This window comes from Gossypium hirsutum, chromosome A05 (genome assembly GCF_007990345.1).
Source record: "Gossypium hirsutum isolate 1008001.06 chromosome A05, Gossypium_hirsutum_v2.1, whole genome shotgun sequence".
Classification (NCBI taxonomy): domain Eukaryota; kingdom Viridiplantae; phylum Streptophyta; class Magnoliopsida; order Malvales; family Malvaceae; genus Gossypium; species Gossypium hirsutum.
In genome coordinates this window covers 32,385,901-32,407,233 of record NC_053428.1, presented here as the reverse complement: position 1 = coordinate 32,407,233, position 21,333 = coordinate 32,385,901, and the positions used below count along the sequence as shown (strand labels likewise).

General features: G+C 32.7%; 1 protein-coding gene, 1 long non-coding RNA gene and 1 pseudogene across 2 annotated transcripts; all 3 read left to right on the top strand.

Moving 5' to 3' along the window:
* Positions 1–263: 263 nt before the first annotated feature.
* On the top strand, positions 264–2,046 carry LOC107957470 (uncharacterized). Its single transcript, XR_001700462.2, has 2 exons — positions 264–543; positions 1,758–2,046. It is a non-coding gene; the product is annotated as an uncharacterized lncRNA (long non-coding RNA).
* Positions 2,047–8,221: 6,175 nt separating this feature from the next.
* LOC121229063 (uncharacterized) lies at positions 8,222–14,253 on the top strand. Its single transcript, XM_041112228.1, has 4 exons — positions 8,222–8,417; positions 9,104–9,232; positions 9,315–9,432; positions 13,972–14,253. Exons 1-3 carry the CDS (start codon positions 8,296–8,298, stop codon positions 9,427–9,429), a joined length of 366 nt encoding a protein of 121 aa, XP_040968162.1. The 5' UTR covers positions 8,222–8,295; the 3' UTR covers positions 9,430–9,432; positions 13,972–14,253.
* A 397-nt stretch (positions 14,254–14,650) lies between these two features.
* On the top strand, positions 14,651–20,809 carry LOC121229064 (cinnamoyl-CoA reductase 1-like; annotated as a pseudogene).
* The last annotated feature ends 524 nt before the right edge of the window (positions 20,810–21,333 follow it).

Genomic DNA, 21,333 nt, shown 5'->3' with positions numbered 1-21,333 from the left:
TGTCACGCGCAAAATTTTTGAATTTTTCAATTCGGGAGCAAATGAACCCAGCCGGGTCTAAGTTTTGATTTAATACCTTAGTTAGTGATATATGTTTTTTTTATTTGTAACTAAGTAATAATTTAAAGAAAGGAAAAGGAAATAATAAAGTAAGTGAACTAAAGGGGCCGGCCAACTAATTGGTAATGGGATTGTTTAACTAGTCCTTAAGTGCTAACTAGATTAGTTGAACATTAATGGTTAGTGGAAGGGTAATGATGGATTTGGCGGGATTGTGGCATGCGTGCTTGTTGATTGGGCCGGCCAAAGTGAGGGGGAAATGTGAGAGGAAGAGTGACGGTGAGTGAAAAAGAGAGAAGGAAATTCAGCTCATTTCCTTCTTCATTTCTTTGGTTCTTACGATGGTGACGGGAGAGGAAATCAAAATTTTCATGTTCAGAAGGTAACTTCTCAAGCTTTGCTAACAAAGAGGGAGACGGTCAAAGGAATAAAGGGAAGGGCAAGTTAGTGTAGGAGGAATCGGCTTTGGAGAAAATGTTGCTGGTAAGGTCTTGAACCTTTAAATTTTCGGTTTTGGTACCTACACTACTGATAAACATGATAAATTTGCAAAAAGATGGTAAATTGAGCTTTAATTTCCTTGATTAATTATGTTATTAAAAAGTTGTTGCTGTCCAAATTGGTATAGATTAAATGTATGTCCGATTGAGGTTTTACATACTGTCCAATATGAAAATTTTAAGACAAATTTGGTTGAATTAAGTGTTGTCTTGTTGAGGTTATACATGCTGCCGAATACGAAAATGTTCAGACAAATTTGGTTGAATTAAGTGCTGTCTTGTTGAGGTTATACATGCTGTCCAACGTGAAATTTTGAAGACAAATTTGGTTGAATTAAGTGCTATCTTGTTAAGGTTATACATGCTGTCCAATGTGAAAATTTTAAGACAAAATCGGTTGGATTAAGTGCATGACCGCATGTGGTTTTACATGCTGTCCAATGTAAAAAAAAAAAATTATGATAACTCGATCAGGCAAAACATGTTTGAGGATTCAAAGCTGTCAAAATTTAACATTTTTATGATTGTTCGGTTGAGCTTTATTGTTGGTTAAATTGAATATTTATTCCTGTCCAAAGTAGAATATATGCTTACTGAAACTAAAGACTCGTTCCTTTGAAATTTTAATGTGCCCAAAACTTGCATCAATGCTGTCCAAAACAGAAACTTATAATTATTATGTTATGCCGATTTTTATTCTGGTGTGAAAGAAGTTTAAATGATTATCCAAAGCTGTTGACATCCAAAATATCGATTTAATACTCTGCTTCATTGGTTGCGACATTTTATCATCAATGGGAAGATTAAAACGTGCATGAAAGATAGGTATAAATATATATACTATCGTATGTGTGGATGTTTGTATTGAAATGTTTTGGAATGGGAAGAAACGAAAATGTGGGTGAAAGAAAAATATATGCTACATGTAAGTAAATTATGGCTTTGTGGAGGTTCGGTGGATGAGAACGGGAATCAGTATTTGATTATCGATATGCATATCGTAACTGATTCAGTTCTTGATCTTACTTTGTTTATCAATATGCTAAGTTCTGTGTTTAACTTATTGGATTTAGAAATCGCTGGTAATTGATATTGTACTGAACTGACTATAGAATTTCTCCTTATATTTGATTGGGTTGATTTGCAGTATGTTAGATATCTGCAACTTATTCCTTCTCTTTTGTTTTTATGTTTCAGGTTCTTTCATTTTGTTCTCGGACTTCAGGGGACTCAGCCAGCCTTCATTTTGTAGCTTTTGGTAATATGTACATACCGGGGCAACTCGCTCTATTAGTTCCTTGGGAATTAAATGTACTTCATCCTGTTTAGTCCAAGTTTACATTTAAACTCTTAAATGTAAATTTGACAAGTAGTAAGTTCATTGCATCTCTCTTCAAATTTCACAACCGATTATATATATTTATTCAAGTAGAACCCAGAAATTTGAAATTTCATGGAGAAAATGTAATAACGCAATTTGCTATTCTATAGCTGCTAGTTACATACTGTGTATAAAAATCACTATTCGTATATAGTCAACGTAATGAAATCCAAGTCTTCCTTAAACTACCAACTTGTTTGTAAATTTGGTAATAATCCTCGGGTCGCTGATTGATCGGCAGGTAATGGGGTTATTACTAAGAAAAAAAAAACAAAGTAGTTTAGTTCCATTTGTGGCAAAATAAAAATTTCAATTTGTGTATAAAAAAAAAAACAAAGTATAATTTAGGTTTCAATTTGTGTATTAAGCTAATATTTAAATATATATATACATATATAAATAATCTGAAAAACAACAATTTTTTAACTTTGCTTATAGGGTTAAAAAAATACTGTCATCAATGTATCAATTTTTTTTTTGAACTTAAATCAGGAGGGATGTCATTAATAATAATAAAAAGGATTGCATGACAGACACGTTTTTTTCTCAGCCCTATCCAGCACACCAGTGCCAGAGCTTAATAAATGAAATTTAAGACTTTACAAGAATCTAGAAACTTTACTTTAAAAAAAACCTACCCAGATCAATTAAAACCTAAACTTACGAAAAACCCAAACGCCAAATCTGAAATGAGAAAGAACGAAAACATAAACGAAAAAAACTGTTCAAATCTCTAGCATCCTTCATCAATTTCTCCACAACCATTGTCAAAGCCATTCAAACATCCTACTCATTTTTTGTTCACAATGGATAGTGTGTAGAGGTTGAAACTGTCGTAGACCTTTCATTTCTTATTTCTCCAACTCATTTCTCCTTTCTGTCAGGGACCATCTATCTTTTTCAACTGCCGATTTTGATCTTGGAGGTGCCTCTTCAATCTAGAACCTCGGTAGATCCCATCGTTTCCCTTCCTCCGCCATTATATGCGCCACGTGGTTCACTGATCTACCTGTAAATTGACAGGTAAGGCTGTCAAACCTCCTATTAGAATATACCCATACCCCATACCTTGCCCATACCTTTCCCATACCTACCCATACTTTGGAAAGGTCAAAGTTATGGGCACCAAATATTTTATTTAGTGTTGGGCATGGGAAAATAGCAATTTTTGGTCCCTAAGTGAATAGTGACTTTGCAAGGTGGCCCTTGAATCTCAACTATAAATAGGCCAACCATTGCTCATTCTCATCATCCCACATTTGCCATTCTCTACTTAAGGCATTGTTCTCTCTCCCTATTTGTAAAGTTTCACTTGTATTTTGGAGTGAAATATATTTGGTAGTGCCCGAGGACGTAGGCAAGATTTGCCGAACCTCGTTAAATTTTGGTGTTCTTTACTATTTAATGTTCATATTTTGTGAGTGTGATTGTAGTGATTTATTGTGCTATTAAATTACGATAGAGGGATATTCTGGCTAGGAAAGACTTGGTACTTAAGTGATCCTCGTGATTCACCTCTCTTTCCTGGGAATTGAACTTAGTGTGATTTTTTAGTACAATAATTTTACTCTTTCACACGCTTCCGCGCAACAATTGGTATCAGAGCAAGGTTCGTACTTGGAGAATACGACCGTTTACGGTACTATTCACGTATACGGTACTATTCACGTATACGGTACTGTTCACGTATACAGTAGTTGGGATTGAGAAGAAAAATGGCAGCAGCATCGTCATCAGCAAGGACTACTGTGACAAATGCAAAATTTGAAGTAGAGAAATTTGACGGTACCAATAATTTTGGTATGTGGCAATGTGAGATCCTGGATGTCTTATGTCAGCAAGAGCTAGATATAGCCCTTGAAGAAAAACCTGACAAGATGGATGACAAGGAGTGGGCCAAGATCAATAGACAGGCGTGTGGTACAATCCGCCTATGTTTGGCCAAAGAGCAGAAGTACTCTGTCATGAGGGAGACATCAGCGAAGAAGTTATGGGATACACTGGAAGAAAAGTTTCTAACGAAAAGTCTTGAAAATAGGCTTTATATGAAAAAGAAACTTTATCGATTCACGTATGCACCCGGTATGTCGATGAATGACCATGTGAACTCATTCAATAAAATTTTAGCAGACTTGCTAAATTTGGATGAGAAATTTGAAGATGAAGACAAGGCATTATTATTGTTGAATTCCCTTCCTGATGAATATGATCATCTTACCACCACATTGCTTCATGGGAAGGACACGATCACATTTGATGCAGTCTGTAGTGCGTTGTATAGATCTGAGACTCGAAAGAAAGATAAAAGAGATCACAGAGATACAACCGCAGAAGCCTTAACAGTAAGAGGTCGTTCACACAGCAGCAAACCTGGTAGAAGGGGTAAGTCCAAAGGGAGACCCGCCAAAGATGAATGTGCTTTTTGTCGTGAGAAAGGGCATTGGAAAAAGAATTGTCCTAAGTTACAAAAGGGCAAGTCTATTTCTAATGCATGTGTAGCGGAGCATGATGAGGAGTCAGACTTTAGCTTGGTTGGCATGGCAATGGCATGTCAAACGGATGAGTGGATATTGGATTCGGGATGTACTTACCATATGTGTCCTAATAAGGACTGGTTTTCTAGTCTTGAAGAACTAGAAGGTGGAGTTGTTTTTATGGGCAATGATAGTGCCTGTAAGACAATGGGTGTAGGTACAATCAAATTGAAGAACCATGACGGCTCAATCCAAGTTCTGACAGATGTTCGCTATGTACCCAGCTTGAAGAAAAATCTCATCTCATTAGGGGCCTAGAATCTAAAGGGTTCACAATCACTTTGAGAGATGGATTACTAAAGGTAGTAGCTGGGGTATTGACGGTGATGAAAGGCACTAGAAGAAATAACTTGTACTATTTAAATGGAAGTACAGTTATTGGATCAACATCAACAGCTTCTGCGAAAGATGCAGATTCAGAGGCTACCAGGTTATGGCATAGGCGATTGGGACATGCTGGTGAAAAAGCTTTGCAGACTTTGGCGAAGCAAGGCTTGTTGAAAGGTGCAAATTCTTGCAAATTGGAATTCTGTGAACATTGTGTTCTGGGCAAGCAGACGAGGGTAAAATTTGGTTCAGCAATTCACAATACGAAAGGAATTCTGGACTATGTTCACAGTGATGTGTGGGGACCTACCAAAGTGGCTTCTTTGGGAGGTATGCACTATTTTGTCACTTTTCTTGATGATTATTCAAGAAAAGTATGGGTGTATCTAATGAAAAGAAAAAATGAAGTTTTGGATGCATTTCTGAAGTGGAAGAAGATGGTGGAGACTCAGACAGGTCGAAAGGTCAAACGACTTCGATCAGATAATGGTACTGAGTACAAAAATGATCCATTTCTACAAGTATGTCAAGATGAGGGCATTGTGCGACACTTCACTGTTCGAGATACACCACAGCAGAATGGGGTGGCAGAACGCATGAATCGGACTATACTGGAGAAAGTTCGATGTATGTTGTCCAATGCTGGATTGGGCAAGGAATTTTGGGCTGAGGCAGTTACATATGCGTGCCATCTAATTAACCGATTGCCATCAGCTGCAATAAATGGAAAAACTCCTATGGAGATGTGGACTGGTAAACCTGCTACTGATTATGATTCTTTACATGTTTTTGGTTCCACTGCATATTATCATGTAAAAGAATCTAAGTTAGACCCAAGAGCAAAGAAAGCATTATTCATGGGTATAACTGGTGGTGTAAAAGGATACCGTCTCTGGTGTCCTGATACAAGGAAGATTGTTTTCAGTAGAGATGTAACTTTTGATGAATCAACCATGATGAAGAACGAGGATTCACAAAAGGATGACAAAACCAGTAGTACTTTGCAGCAGGTGGAGTTTGAAAAGGTTAATGATGATCCAGCTAATATTGAAAGAACAAATGATGAAGAAGTTTCGACCCAAGAACTTCTACAGCAACAAGATTCAATTGCATATAGGAGGCCAAGAAGAGAGATTCGTAAGCCTGCTCGCTTTGACGATATGGTGGCCTATGCACTTCCAATTGCAGATGATGATGTTCCTTCCACTTACACAGAAGCAATAAGTAACTCTGATGGTGTAAAGTGGAAGCAAGCTATGAATGAAGAAATGCAGTCTCTTCATAAAAATAGGACTTGGGAGTTGGTGAGACTGCCCAAGGGAAAGAAGGCAATTGGATGCAAATGGGTATATGCAAAGAAGGAAGGATTTCCTGGTAAAAATGAAATTCGATACAAGGCTAGATTGGTAGCAAAGGGTTACGCTCAGAAAGAAGGAATAGACTACAATGAAGTGTTTTCTCCAGTTGTGAAGCATTCGTCTATTCGGATTTTGCTAGCCTTGGTTGCGCAATATGATCTTGAACTAGTTCAGCTTGATGTGAAGACCGCGTTTTTACACGGTGATTTGGAAGAGGAAATCTATATGACTCAGCCAGATGGATTCAAGGTTGCTGGAAAAGAAAATTGGATTTGCAAACTGACAAAGTCGCTTTATGGATTGAAGCAATCTCTGAGGCAGTGGTACAAGCGATTTGATCAGTTCATGAAAGGGCAAAGGTACACAAGAAGTAAATTTGATCATTGCGTGTATTTTCAGAAGCTATAAGAAGGAACTTTCATATACTTGCTCTTATATGTTGATGATATGCTAATAGCATCTAAGAGCAAAGTTGAGATTGAAAGATTGAAGACTCAACTCAATCTCGAGTTTGAGATGAAAGATCTAGGAGAAGCTAAAAAGATTCTCGGCATGGAAATATGTAGAGATAGAGCTCATGGCAGAGTTAGCTTGTCTCAGAAGCAGTATTTGAAGAAAGTACTACAGCAGTTTGGTATGAACGAGCAGACCAAACCTGTAAGTACCCCGTTGGCTTCTCATTTCAAGCTTTCTGCACAACTATCTCCTTCGATGAATACGGAACAAGAATACATGTTGCAAGTTCCGTATTCTAATGCAGTGGGTAGCTTGATGTATGCAATGGTGTGTACAAGACCCGACATTTCACAGGCAGTTAGTATAGTGAGCAGGTATATGCATAATCCTGGAAAAGGACATTGGCAAGCTGTGAAATGGATTCTACGGTATATTCAGAAGACCGTAGATGTTGGATTACTGTTCAAGCAGGATAATACACTTGGTAAAGGTGTTATTGGGTACGTTGACTCTGACTATGCCGGTGATTTGGACAAGCGAAGATCAACCACCGGTTATGTGTTTACACTTGCTGGAGGACCAATAAGTTGGAAGTCTACACTACAGTCTACAGTTGCATTGTCAACCACAGAAGCCGAGTACATGGCTGTAACAGAGGCTGTAAAGGAGGCTGTTTGGTTACAAGGTATGGCTAAAACCTTGGGGTTGGTTCAGGAGCATATTAACGTGTATTGTGATAGTCAAAGTGCTATTCATTTAGCAAAGAATCAAGTCTATCATGCACGTACAAAACATATCGACGTACGATTCCATTTTGTGCGGGAAATTATTGAAGAGGGGAAAATTTGTCTTCAGAAGATCAAGACTGCAGATAATCCCGCAGATATGATGACCAAGGTGGTAACAGCAACCAAGTTCGAACATTGTTTGAACTTGATTAATATCCTGCAAGTTTAACAGTTGAAGAAGGCACTATCAAGTATTGTTGTCAAAAGCAGAAAGAATTGTGTGAAGATAAGATTATCCTAATCAAATCTTCAAGGTGGAGATTATTAGAATATACCCATACCCCATACCTTGCCCATACCTTTCCCATACCTACCCATACTTTGGAAAGGTCAAAGTTATGGGCACCAAATATTTTATTTAGTGTTGGGCATGGGAAAATAGCAATTTTTGGTCCCTAAGTGAATAGTGACTTTGCAAGGTGGCCCTTGAATCTCAACTATAAATAGGCCAACCATTGCTCATTCTCATCATCCCACATTTGCCATTCTCTACTTAAGGCATTGTTCTCTCTCCCTATTTGTAAAGTTTCACTTGTATTTTGGAGTGAAATATATTTGGTAGTGCCCGAGGACGTAGGCAAGATTTGCCGAACCTCGTTAAATTTTGGTGTTCTTTACTATTTAATGTTCATATTTTGTGAGTGTGATTGTAGTGATTTATTGTGCTATTAAATTACGATAGAGGGATATTCTGGCTAGGAAAGACTTGGTACTTAAGTGATCCTCGTGATTCACCTCTCTTTCCTGGGAATTGAACTTAGTGTGATTTTTTAGTACAATAATTTTACTCTTTCACACGCTTCCGCGCAACACCTCCGAGCCCGTTCTCTTATTTCTTTTATAATTACAGTAATATTTGATTTGTCCTCTTCAAGTGTTTGGATTTTCTTTATGACTGTCAAGGAGTCCCCTTCGATCACCAGATTTCTAAATCCCAGTTTTTCGGCCACTACCACCATTTTTAAACAGGCTCTCACATCTACCGTGGTTGCATCGGCCACATACGTGTTCGGGTAAGTGCATGCTACCATTATATTTCCTTCAAAATCTCTAAAAATTATTCCTGTTACTGATTTCATGATATAACTGTTATACCTTGCATTAAAATTACCTTTTACCACATTTATCCTCGATGGAGTCCATGCACATTCATTTTTTCGAACACCTACTTCTGTCACTACTTCCAGTTGAATGTTCTCTGTGTATAATGCTTTAATAAAAGATATCAATCTTGTTGTGCATTGTCTTTCTCCTTGATGACAAACTTTGTTTTTGTGATACCATATTGCCCAGAATGTGATGACTAACCATTTACACTGCTCTTCTTGCATATTCAAAAATGAATTTGCTAACCACATATTCCAATTTTGTTCCGGACTACTGGATGAGCCATCAATCCCCACACCTTGTAGGACACCTTTAATGAACATGCATTCCCAGAAGACGTGACTCACTGATCCCTCCATTGTGCGGTAGAGAGGACAAAGATTCACAATCTGTAAATTTCTATTTTTTAAATTGTTAAAAGTAGGGATGAATTTATTGGCGATTCTCCAAAATATAATTTTGATTTTGCTTGCAACTTGTAATCTCCATAATTTTTTGTAAAATTTCTATTGTAGCGTAGATTGATGTATCCCCTTCTCTTGCCTTAGTATCATATCCGCCTATAACAACCATTTATATCCGCTTTTTGCAGTATATACCCCTGTTTTGTCACCCCCTCCTCACCCTTTCATCGTGAATATCCATTGCAGCGAGTGGGATGGACAGAATTCTGGAAATTTGCTCCTCTTCAAAAAGCTGTCATAACACATCGATTTTCCAGGTAATATGATTAGAATTGATGAGGTCTGCTACTGATGTAAAATTAATATTAATATGTTGAACTCTTACTCTGCTATTCCCAGGCCCTGGGATTCAAGCTTCATTCCAGATGTTGATCGACTTTCCGTTCCCCACTCTCCATCCCATTCCATGGTCCAACAATTTCCTTGCACTCCATATACTTCTCCAAGTAAATGAAGGGTGAGATCCTAACCTCGCATTCATAAAATCATTATGCGAAAAATACTTTGCTTCCATAACACGCGTAAATAAGCAATCTGGTTTCGTAATTAATCTCCAACCTTGTTTTGCAAGTAAAGCTATATTAAATTTCGTCAAATCCCTAAAACCCAACCCTCATTGATCTTTCGATTTACACATTTTTTTTCCAATCACACCAATGAATTTCCTTCCTTGTTTTTGAATTTCCTTGTTTTTGAATCTCTCCACCAAAATTTACTAATAATATTTTCAAGCTAACGACATAGTGAAATAGGCAATAAAAAACATTGCATAGCATAAACTGGAATGGCTTGTAATATAGCTTTAACAAAAACTTTTTTTCCTCCAAGAGATAAATGACAACTTTCAATACGTTTAACAAATCTATCTTTGAAACTTGCAAATGCCTCAGTTTTTCGCCTTCCAATCATAGCCGGTAGACCTAAATATCACTTTGGATTACTCGAAACTCTTACCTCAAGAATTGCTCCAATCTGTTCCTGCCTATTAAGTTGAATATTGCTACTAAAAAAAATCAAAATTAATCACCTGCCCTGAAACTCCTTCATATTCGTTCACAATTGTTTTAATAGCACTTGCGCCCTCTAAACTACTTCCTGAAATAGTATATTGTCATCAACAAAGAAAAGATGAGTTAAAAGTAAGTTCTCCTTTCCCCATCCTTAAGCCTTTAATAGTTCCCTCTCTTTTTGCCAATTGAATAAGTGAAGAAAAACACTCTACACAGATAATAAATAAGTATGGACTCAAAGGGTCCCCTTGTCTCAAACCCCTTGATGCTTTCATATTTTCTCCTCTAATCCCATTAAACAGAACTGTATATTCCACTGATTGGATGCACCCCATCACAAGATTTATCCATTCATCACAAAAACTCATTCGTTTCATTACTTGTTCAATAAAATTTCATTCAACCCTATCATAGGCCTTGCTCATATCTAATTTTAAAGCAAAATAGCCCCATTTTCCTTTTCTTTTTTGTTTTAATGTTTGTAAAACCTCATAGGCAATGATCGCATTATCTGTGATTTTTCGTCCAGGAACAAAAGTTGCTTGTGCCTCATCAATGCATTTGTACAGTTCTAAATTTATTTACAATTGTTTTGGATATGATTTTATATACCACATTGCATAAACTAATTGGCCTGAATTGTGTCAAGTAGTATTATAGTTAATAATGTTGAGCTCTTTTTCCTATTAAGAATTTCTAAACAAAACTTTGTGACCTCCTCCCCACAATATGCCAATACTTGTGGAAAAAAACCCCGAAACCGTCCATACTTGAAGCTTTCAGTGGTGCAATACCTTTAATTGCCGTTACCTTTAATTGCCGTTAGAATTTCCTCTGGTTTAAACTCCTTGACAAGCTTAGCATTCATGTTTTCTTGAATGCATGTTAAAATTCTTGACAGTACTCTATTGATGTTCTTCATATTTGATGCTGTGAATAGCTCTTTAAAATATTCCGTTGCCACCCTTGCCTTCTCCTCTTCTCCTACAATCCACTCTCCATTTAGCCCTTTTAGTTTTTTTACAGTGTTCTTTTTCTTCCGTTGGTTTGCAAAGTTATGGAAAAAAGATGTATTTCTATCGCCAAATCGAAGCCAATTAACCCTTATTGTTCCTAAAAAAGCTCATCTTTATCGGCTTCCAAATTTAAAGTTAACTTAACTTCTTCCATTTCTGCCAACGTCTCATCTTCTGGATCAATTGAGCACAAATCTTCCAATCTTTTATTAATAAAGTTGATGTTTCCCTTTTATTGGCCAATATTCGTTCCATCTCTTTTTTGAGGATGTCCCCTAATTTACTCAACTTTGTAGGAATCTCATCCATATTTCTTTTCCAAAACTCTTTAACTATTTGTTCATAATCGTCTTCCATAACCCAATTCGCATTAAATTTGAAGTTCTTTCCTCGATTCGAAGTTTCAGTACTCTTTACTCCCAAACCCACCAAGATAGGAAAATGATCAGAAAAAGTATGTGATAAATGTCTTAAATGATATCCTGGAAAAGTCCCCCACCAAATCGAATTTGCCACCCCTTTATCAATTCTCTCTCTGGTATTATTTTCATGTAACCTTCCTTTTTCTCAAATGAACCATCTCCCCGAAAAACACATATCGTAAAGATCACATTCCTCTAATGTTTCTTTAAACTGATTCATATTTCTTTCGTCTTTCAACCTCCCTCCTTTTGTTTCAAAAGAATACATAATTTCATTAAAATCGCCCACAACCAGCCAAGGTAAATCTTGATAACATCCTAACCTCTTTAGTAGTTCCCACAGCTTATTTCTTTTATTCTCTTTTGGGGCACTATAGAACCCTGTAAATCTCCAATCGATAATCCCCCTTTAGAACCTCTTGCTCCCACATCAATTCCATTGCTAAAGCCGCATTTTATTCTAATTTTATTCTAATCTTTTCTATTCTTTCTTCGCTTAACTTTGTTTCAATTATAACATGCCTCACCTTATTTTTAAGGCGATTTATTGCTCATTGTTACCCCAAACCATGAACGTTTCAACTTAATATTTTTATTTTTATTTCTCTTGGCACGCTTACCTGCGGCTGTCGATCTCAATGGGTGCATTTCCCATTGTAATTTCTTCCCTTGTTCTTTGTCTTTTCTTACCTTCACAAATCGTAATTGCCTTATTCTCCATTATTTCCTCCCTTTGGTCACTTCTACGTGCTTCTATATCAACTGCAACTCTTCTTGTACACTCATTATTTCGTTCATCCACATCTATGGTTGAAGAACAAGTGGGCCTTTAGAAATCACACGTCACATTAAACATTCATTCCTTGTCGGTGTCTAACGATAAATCTCACCCAAATTTAACTTCTTGCTCCCCAATTGTCATTCGTATTGGGGAAAACTCTTCCCTATGACCCAATTTTCCACATAAGTAGCAGAACAACGTTAAATGTTCATATTGAAATAAGGCATATCCTTCTCACCCCTACCCCAAGTTCAGTTTTTTCTTACATTTCAAAGTTCATTCTTTATCGTATTACATTCTATTCGTATTACAATGATTCGATAGATAAGATTTTCCCTTTCTTAAAACAGCAAAACAAAATAGGTCCCTTTCCTCCTAAGAATTCCCGCTAAAAATATGCATTTATTATTCATTATATGGTTGTTATATGATATGAGACTAAAAAGAGGAAATGGAAAGATCCGTTTTATATATCAATAAATGAAATAAGGGTGTGGAAAACAAAACAGGGATTCTCTACATAGCGCGTTTGTTTTGGGTACAAAATGTCACGGGTTCAAATCTTGTCATCCCTACCTATTACTTCTCCTTTGATTAGTAATGAGGGAGTCGTTTTAGATTGATTAAAATTAAGCATACATAAGTTCGACATCAACTTTGGCTCTAAATCTCATAAATCTTTGTTCCCCTTGTAATTAATGCAGCATCATATTGTAAAAATTATTCTATAAAATCACCTAGTTGTCTTGCCAAAACCTCTAATACACTCAAGGAAGATTGGGAACTTGGACCTAGAAATGAGTAAAAACCAATGGGACTCTTAGTGGGTCTTCCCCTCTAATTAAACGATGAAGAACAATAAGATGCCTATTGACAGGCCAATGTACGCCATCTAACACCCTTTTTATATCCACTTCATAGAAAAATCGAAATAAATACCTTTTTTCCCATAAATCCGAAATAATAACTCCTCCCAATGGGTGCTATAAGTCTGCCAGAGTTCTTTTCAAAGAGGAAAAGTAAACCACACAATCCGTTAGAGCTCTTCCAACCAAGTAGAATTGTAATTATCCTCTGTTGCAAATTGATCCTTTTCTAACGTTATTGGATCTTCTTCTTCATCATCAGTGTTTAAATTCGCAAGTTCTGCCTCCATTACCTAAAAAAGTTTAGCTAGATCCACACCAATAATACAATTCAAAAATCTAGAAAGAAAGACGTGCCTTTAGCAGATGAAGAAAAAACCTGAAGCATGCTAGCGTAAAAACCCTGGCAGACAAAAAAATGAGAATTAATTTTTTATCATCAATGTATCAAATATCAACCTTAAAATAAGATGGTTGAAAGGGAAAAATATTAGAAAAATTATTTAAATGATGAAAATTTTATTAAACTGTTACCCGTTGGTATTAGCTAAAATGAAATGAGACACAGAAACAATCACTAACATATTAAAATATTGATGGATGCAGGGGGGATATAGGGGCTGCTATATTAAAATATTGATGTAAGTTGGGGCGAATATAAGGGCTGCTAGATGCCTAAAATTAATTTTAAAAATTTTAAATTAATAAAGGGAAAATTATATTTTAACCTCTTTAAAAATAATAAAATTTTGATTTAATCTTTTAAAATTTACATTTTTACTATCATAAGAATTATAATTTAATTTCAATTTCGACCCCTACGACCTCTAAAAAAATTTTTAACTCATGGAAAGAAACTTAAATTGGATCTATGGACCAACAACCATGCTTGTGATTGCAGATTGTTTCTGTTTACCACATTCTCATTAATAAGCGACTCGTCTTCCTTGGAGAGGCTTGCCCCTTCTGTTCATGCTCTCATCCTTATTATTCATTTTCGCCTGAGTCCTAATATTCTTTTTTTCAGTTTTGGCAGTTATTACTATGTCAATTGGTCTGCAAGCTTTAGGGCTAGTTTAGTAATATTTTTTAAAAGTACTTTTAAAAACTGTTGTGGAAAAGTATTTTTGAGAAGTGCTTTTGAAAAATTTGGTTTAAAATTTGAGTATTTAGTATTGCTATCAAAAAGTGCTTTTGAGAAATAAAATGTTCATTTTAGACATGTTATTATTAAGTAATAAATATATATTTAAATTATATTTAAATTAGTTAATATTATTATATTATATTTTAGTAAATCAAGTAATAAATATATATTTAAATTATATTTAAATTAGTTAATATTATTATATTTTCGTAAAAATATAAAAAAAAAATTATTATAATTTGTTGTTAATATTTTAATATATGAAATATAAATTTTAAATATTTTTAAGCAATAAATATTAATTATTTATAAAATTTAATTAGAATATATAAACTATATTTTAAATATTTAAATATAATTATTAAATATTTGTAATTAGTATTTTAAAAAATATTTTTATCTTTAATGAATGATTTTAATACATTTGTAATTAAGCACAAAGAAGAAAAAAATGAAAGATCTATGTTATTGGAGGGTTAAAAAGTAATTAATCACTAAAAGTACTTTAGAGAGAAGAAAAGTTAAAAATTTAAGCTAAAATGCCAAAGTATTTTTTTAAAACACTACAGAACATTCTCTTATTATTTTGTTTTTGTTGAGGAAGTTTTTATTTTAAAATTTTAGAATCATGCAATGTATTAAACTTTATAGAATTAACAACAATTTGAAACTCTTTTAAGTGTTATGACAAAAAAAAAAAACCTCTATTTTGTTAAAAAAGAGTCACCAATAATGGTTGTGATGAGTCTAAGACAACTGACTCAGGAACAAACTTCGAAGTAAATAAATAGGCGTTGAGTCCAGAATATTATAGTAGATATAAACCAATATTGTCAGAGAAAATATGGCTCAGGCCACTGGAAAAGTGTGTGTGACAGGAGCCGGGGGCTACCTTGTCTCTTGGGTTGTCAAGCAACTTCTCTCCAACAACTACACAGTCCATGGCACCGTTAGACAGCCTGGTTCTTGTTACACTACTAACTCATCATCTACTTCTCTTCTTAGGACTTCCCACACCTTTTTAATTTCATTGCTTTCGCAGAGAATGCCAAATATGCCCATTTGAATCAACTTGAGGGAGCATCCCACAACCTCCAACCCTTCAAGGCTGATCTTCTTGATTACGATTCTCTTTGTTCCGCCATTGCTGGCTGCGCCGGTGTCTTCCATGTTGCCTCTCCCGTTCCCACCACCGTTGTTTCGAATCCTCGGGCATGACAAGGCCCTACCTTCAATCTCTTCATTCATTAACTACTTTCCTTTTATATTTTTAAATTATTTGGTACATAATTTTTAAAATCGGACCCATGTTGAACCGATCAAATCACTCATTTATTAGTTTGATCAGTTTAATTAAAAATTATTAAAATTTTTAAAAAATAATATAATATAATAATATTCAAAAATTTGGTTCAATTGTTCGGTTAAACCAATTTTTTCTTCGATTCATATAGATTTTTAAATCAATCAATTCAAAATTTCTTTTCAGATCAATACCTTATAAAACTAATTTCTTTTTAAATTTCTTTTATTAAGATTGGGTTATTTTTGGTATATATCAAAATTTTTAAGGAGATATCAAATATTTTAAGGATACTTGTTAAATACTAAATTTCATTATACACGAGTCAATAACAAAAATTCTAATCAAATTCCAAAAATTTTAAAGAAAAATCATTTTGGTATAGGTCAAACTATGCCAAATTTTCTAACGAAAACTCAAATTTTTTATTCTTTTAGACAAATTTTCTTATAAATACAATTGAACTAATAATAAATTGAAAAAGATTATATTGCTTTGGTTAATAAATGTTATCAAAATAACTGATAATTTAATTTACTGTATAAAAATAATAATATGAAAAAAATTGTTATGATCCAATTACAAAATATCAAAAATTTTAAGGGTATATTCTTAGAAATTGTGGTATATACCAAAATATTTAAAGATATAAATTTATAAATTTTGGTATGCCACTATTTCTAACGTTTTAAAAATTTTGGTATATACGAAAATAACTGAGGATATGCACTTAGAAATTTTGGTATATCAAAATTCTAACTATTATCTTTAGAAATTTTGATATCTACCAAAATATCTAATTATATAATCTTAGGGATTTTAGTATTTTGTATTTGGTTCATATAAAAAAATTCATATGTAATTTTAGTTTTAATTAAATTATCAGTTTTCTTGATAACACTTATTAATCGAAATAATATAATTTTATTCGATTTTTATTAATATGGATATATTTAAAAATATTGAAAATTAGCTAGTTAAAGAAAATTAGTTGTAAGTTTAGGAACCTATACCAAAATATCTAATGAGGTGCTTTTAGAAATTTTGGAATAGCATATCGGTACTCCATTTTTAATTTTGGTCTATAATAAAATATATAAGGATAGATATTGGTATTTTTGTTAGAAATCTTGGTATAGGTTTGTAAATCAAAATTTCTAACAAAGTTCCGTAGAAATGTTGTTATATAGCAAAATATCTAAGGATAAGCTCTAAATAATTTTAGTATTTCGTTAGAATTGTGTAACATTATTTTGATATACCAAAATTTCTAATAAGGTCACATAGAAGTATTGATATTCCCTTAAAAATTGTGGTACATACTAAAATATCTAACCATGATTTTGATAGACTGGAATCTCTATCAAAGCCCCATGGAATATTAGTATCCCTTAAGAGGATCATTTTTGATATCTTTAGAAACTTCCGAATCTACCAAAAATATTTAGTTATATAATTGTTATTTCATTTTTAGGTCATATTTATATTTAATTTTTAATTAAATTAACAATTTCTTTAATAACACTTATTTAACAAAAGAATATAATTTTTTTTGGTGGAAGTGTATATGCAAAAATTTCGATATTTCCAAATATTTAAAGAAATTATGTAATTAATGAAAAATGTTATAATAGATTTGAATATTGGTGTTTTCGTTAAAAAAAAAAACAGTATCACTTGAGTAACCTATACCAATATTTCTTATAAATAATTTTTAGTATTTCATTAAAAATTTTGGTAAATGTTTATACATTCGAATTTTGGTAAATCAAAAATTTTAACAGTGTTTATAGAAATTTCCGTAATCCATTATAAATTTTGGTATATACCAATATATATAAGGATATGATATTAGAAATATTAATATTTTATTAAAAATGTTGGTATAAGTTTGTAAATTTGAATTTTGGTAAACTAAAATTTCTATCCAAAATTTCTAATAAAGTTCTATAGAAATATTGGTATATATCAAAATATTTAAGGATAAGTTCTTAAATATTTCGTTAGATTCCTTGACGTAGGCTTGTGCAACATTATTTTGGTATACCAAAATTTCTAACAAGCCCCTATAGAAATATTAGTATTCCCTTAAAAATTGCGGTATATACCAAAACATCTAAGGACATACGCTTAGAAATTTTGGTATATCATAATTTTTAACGAGGGTCCATAGAAATTTCGGTGTTGCCATAAAATTAGTGTTATATCCATAATATCAAGGGGTATAATTTTGGTATCCTTAGAAATTTTAATATCTATAAAAATATTTAGTTATATAATTAATATTTCATATTTGGGTCATATTTTTTTCCATATTATAGTATTTCGTTATATCTATATTTAACTTTTAATTAACAAAATGTTTGGATTTGAAAAGGAAAATGTAAGAAAACTAATTAAAGAAGGAAAGAGAATTCCTTTCTTTTGTTAGGATAAGTTATTTTTATTGAGAAAGGGAAAGTAATTTCACTTTTCTTAGTTTTACTAAAAAAATTATCTATCGTTAATTTTTTTACTATATTATTAAATTTTCTAACTTCAAACAGTTATAAATGGTTATTGAATTATTTGAATGTTTTAATTTAAATTACTGGGCTGTTGAATTTGTTGTTGTATGGTCTTCTCTATTTGTATCGCTTGCATCAATCAAAAACTTTTATTCCTCTTCTCTTCTATAGTTCATTTTTTTCCATGAAACAACTCTGAACATTATAAATTTGTGAACCAAAATTTAAATAACTTTTTTCTTCGATCTCTGATACTGACTGTTAGATCAAATTAGATTTAAGGTATGTTATTCTTCTCATTAATGGGTATTAATCCACCATACTAATCATCAAATCGTCACTTAGAGCTCGCTAGCTAAATTTTAAAAAAAAAACACTTAACATTCTAGTGACTTTTGAATAGTTTAGTGACTTAAATGAAAATTTTTAAATAGTTCAGTGATTATTTTGTAATTTTTTAAAGTTAAATGGTCAAAACGTAAACTTATTAATAATTTAATAACATTATGTGCAATTTACCCTTAATTAAATTACTAGTTTCTTTGATATTATTTAATCAAAACCATATAATCTTTTTGGTTATATTGTAAATGCAAAAAGTTCTAATATTTTAAAAATAAAAATTTATCTAATTAATTTATAATATTTAAGAAGTTTTGAAATTTGGTGTTTTCTTTACTAAATTTGAGTAATCTATGCCAATATTTCTGAGAATATAAATTTGGATATTTTATTAAAATTTTGGGTAAAAGTTTATACATTTGAATAGTGGTATACTCAAATTTCTAACGAAATTCCATAGAAAATTGGGTGTTTATTATAAATTTTGATGTATACTAAAATGGAGATACTATTACAGACATTTTATTAGAAATCTTGGTATAGGTTTATAAATTTGGATTTGGAAGACCAAAATTTCTAACTAGGTTCCTTAGAAATTGTGATATATACTAAAATATCTAAGAATATGCATTCAGAAATTTTGATATGTTGTTAAAAATATTAGTAAAGGTTTGTGTAACATAATTTTGGTATACCAAAATTTCTAACAATATTAATATTCCTTTAGAAATTAAAAATTGTGATATACACCAAATATGTAAGGACAAAAAAAAAATCGTAACAAATATTGGTAATGACTTGGCTAACAAGATTTTAATATAACAATTTTTTTATGATTACAAATACCAAAATTTTAACAATTATCTATAAAATTATTGGCATTTCCATTACTATGCCAAAATATCTAATGAAATGCTGTTTAGAATTACTGATATTTTGTTTGAAATTTTAGTATAGTCTTGGGTAACTGATTCAAGGTATACCAAAATTCCTAATAATTTTCCTTAAAAATTTTGGTATTCCTTTGAAAAGTTTTAAATACCAAAATATTCAAACATATGCTCTCGCTTAAAAATTGGGAGAGTTTGGACAAAATTTAAAAAATGAGTTTAGATAAAATTTAAGACCTGTTTTCTATATGATTGGGTCTTGAGCAAGACTTCTTTTGCTCAAGCCCGGTTTTACCCGAATATATTATGTTATAAAACAATTATATTAATTATATATGTTAAATAATTATTATATATATATTCATATTAAATTACTGATCCAATAACAATTAAACTTATTACCCAAAACTTAAAAAAAATTTTATCCAACTAAATAACTCAACACAAAATATAAAATTTTAAAAATTATATTTAATACACTAAAATATTTATTATATTTATGGAAATATTTTTAATGTAAATAAATTTTAATGTATTAAAAAACGTTTATTTTAGCCTTTTTAGTTCATTTAATGTATTATATTTTTTAAAAGTTATTTTTAAATAAAAACTAATCTAAAAAAAACAAATATGGACGGATCGAGTCGGATCCAAATTTATCATTTTTAATTTGGGCCGGACTTGAACAAAAAAATAAACTTATTTTTTAAGTTGGATCGAGCTTAAAAAATTAGTTTAAATACTTTGTATGGGTCTAACTCAACTGATCAACACCTCTACACTAAAATTACCATAGATCCTTAGTCTCCCACCAAAAAAACCGCCCTTAAGCTGGTTATCGGTAGTTATGGATTTAAAAACTAAATGTGATTAAATCATAATCATAATTATTTATCTAGCAAAAGACATCATTTAATTACAATTTAGATATACGATTACTTTTGGTTTACAGGTGGAAGTGATTGAACCGGCCGTAAAGGGCACACTTAATGTGCTTAAAGCATGTGTTGAAACCAAGGTTAAACGAGTTGTTGTTATGTCCTCTAGAGGTGCTGTTGCATTCAACCCTAGGTGGCCGGTGGGTCAAATCAAGGATGAGGCTTGTTGGCAGAGACTGAAGGAAGGTACATATGCATGGCTCACTTGACCAACCCACGCGACCTTGTTGATAAGCTCAGAAGTATATTCCCTCAATATGATTATCCTAAAAGGTACATCTCTTGCTGCAGCAGAATCTGTATGTTATTATTATACATGGCTTGGTGTATGATTTTCTTCTTTGTGATCTTCAAGTCACTTGTGCATTGGCAGATTTATTGAGGGAGGGGAGGAAGATATTCTTAGTTCAGAAAAATTACAGAGGCTGGGTTGGAGCTATCGGCCCTCGGAAGAAACTCTTGTAGATGCCATTGGGAGCTATAAGAAGACTGGAATTGTTGTTCCAATAGGGTCGGAAGCGTGTAAATTATTGTACTAAAAAATCACACAAAGTTCAATTCCCAAGGAAGAGAGGTGGATCACAAGGATCTCTTAAATACCAAGTCTTTCCTTAGTCAGAATATCCCTTCTATAGTAATTTAATAGCACAATTTAATACTACTATTATACCCTTAAATATTAAAAGAAAAATAGGACAAGAAAGAACACAAGAGTTTTAACGAGGTTCGGTAAATTATACCTACGTCCTCGGGCACTAACACCAGATGATAACTTTACTATTTTCAAAATATTACAAACAAATAGAATTCCTTAAGAATTCTCAAATGGGAGAAGAGAGAAAACTAAGAGAGAAAGATTGGTTGGGATAGTTGAAATGAGAAATGGTTAGGCCTATTTATAGTTGAAGTTTAGGGACTAACTTACAAATGGCCTAAAAAATTAGGGACCAGAATTGCAATTATCCCTTTCAACTTTAAACAACTTGCCAACTATTTTTTTTCTTTCGGTGCCAATTGCACCTCCCACCATTTTTGACTTTTCAACACTACCTTATTTGACTTTTCAACAATCTCCACCTTGAAGATTTGATTAGGATAATCACATCTTCACACATTTCCTTCAACTCCCCAAATTC

What these genes read in the sequence shown, in the direction of transcription:
- LOC121229063 (XM_041112228.1), top strand. Translation starts at nt 8,296, where the DNA reads ATGACTGTCAAGGAGTCCCCTTCGATCACCAGATTTCTAAATCCCAGT. An exon ending in TCGGCCACATACGTGTTCGG is followed by an intron (nt 8,418 to 9,103) that starts GTAAGTGCATGC and finishes CGCTTTTTGCAG; the next exon opens with TATATACCCCTGTTTTGTCA. An exon ending in ATAACACATCGATTTTCCAG is followed by an intron (nt 9,233 to 9,314) that starts GTAATATGATTA and finishes TGCTATTCCCAG; the next exon opens with GCCCTGGGATTCAAGCTTCA.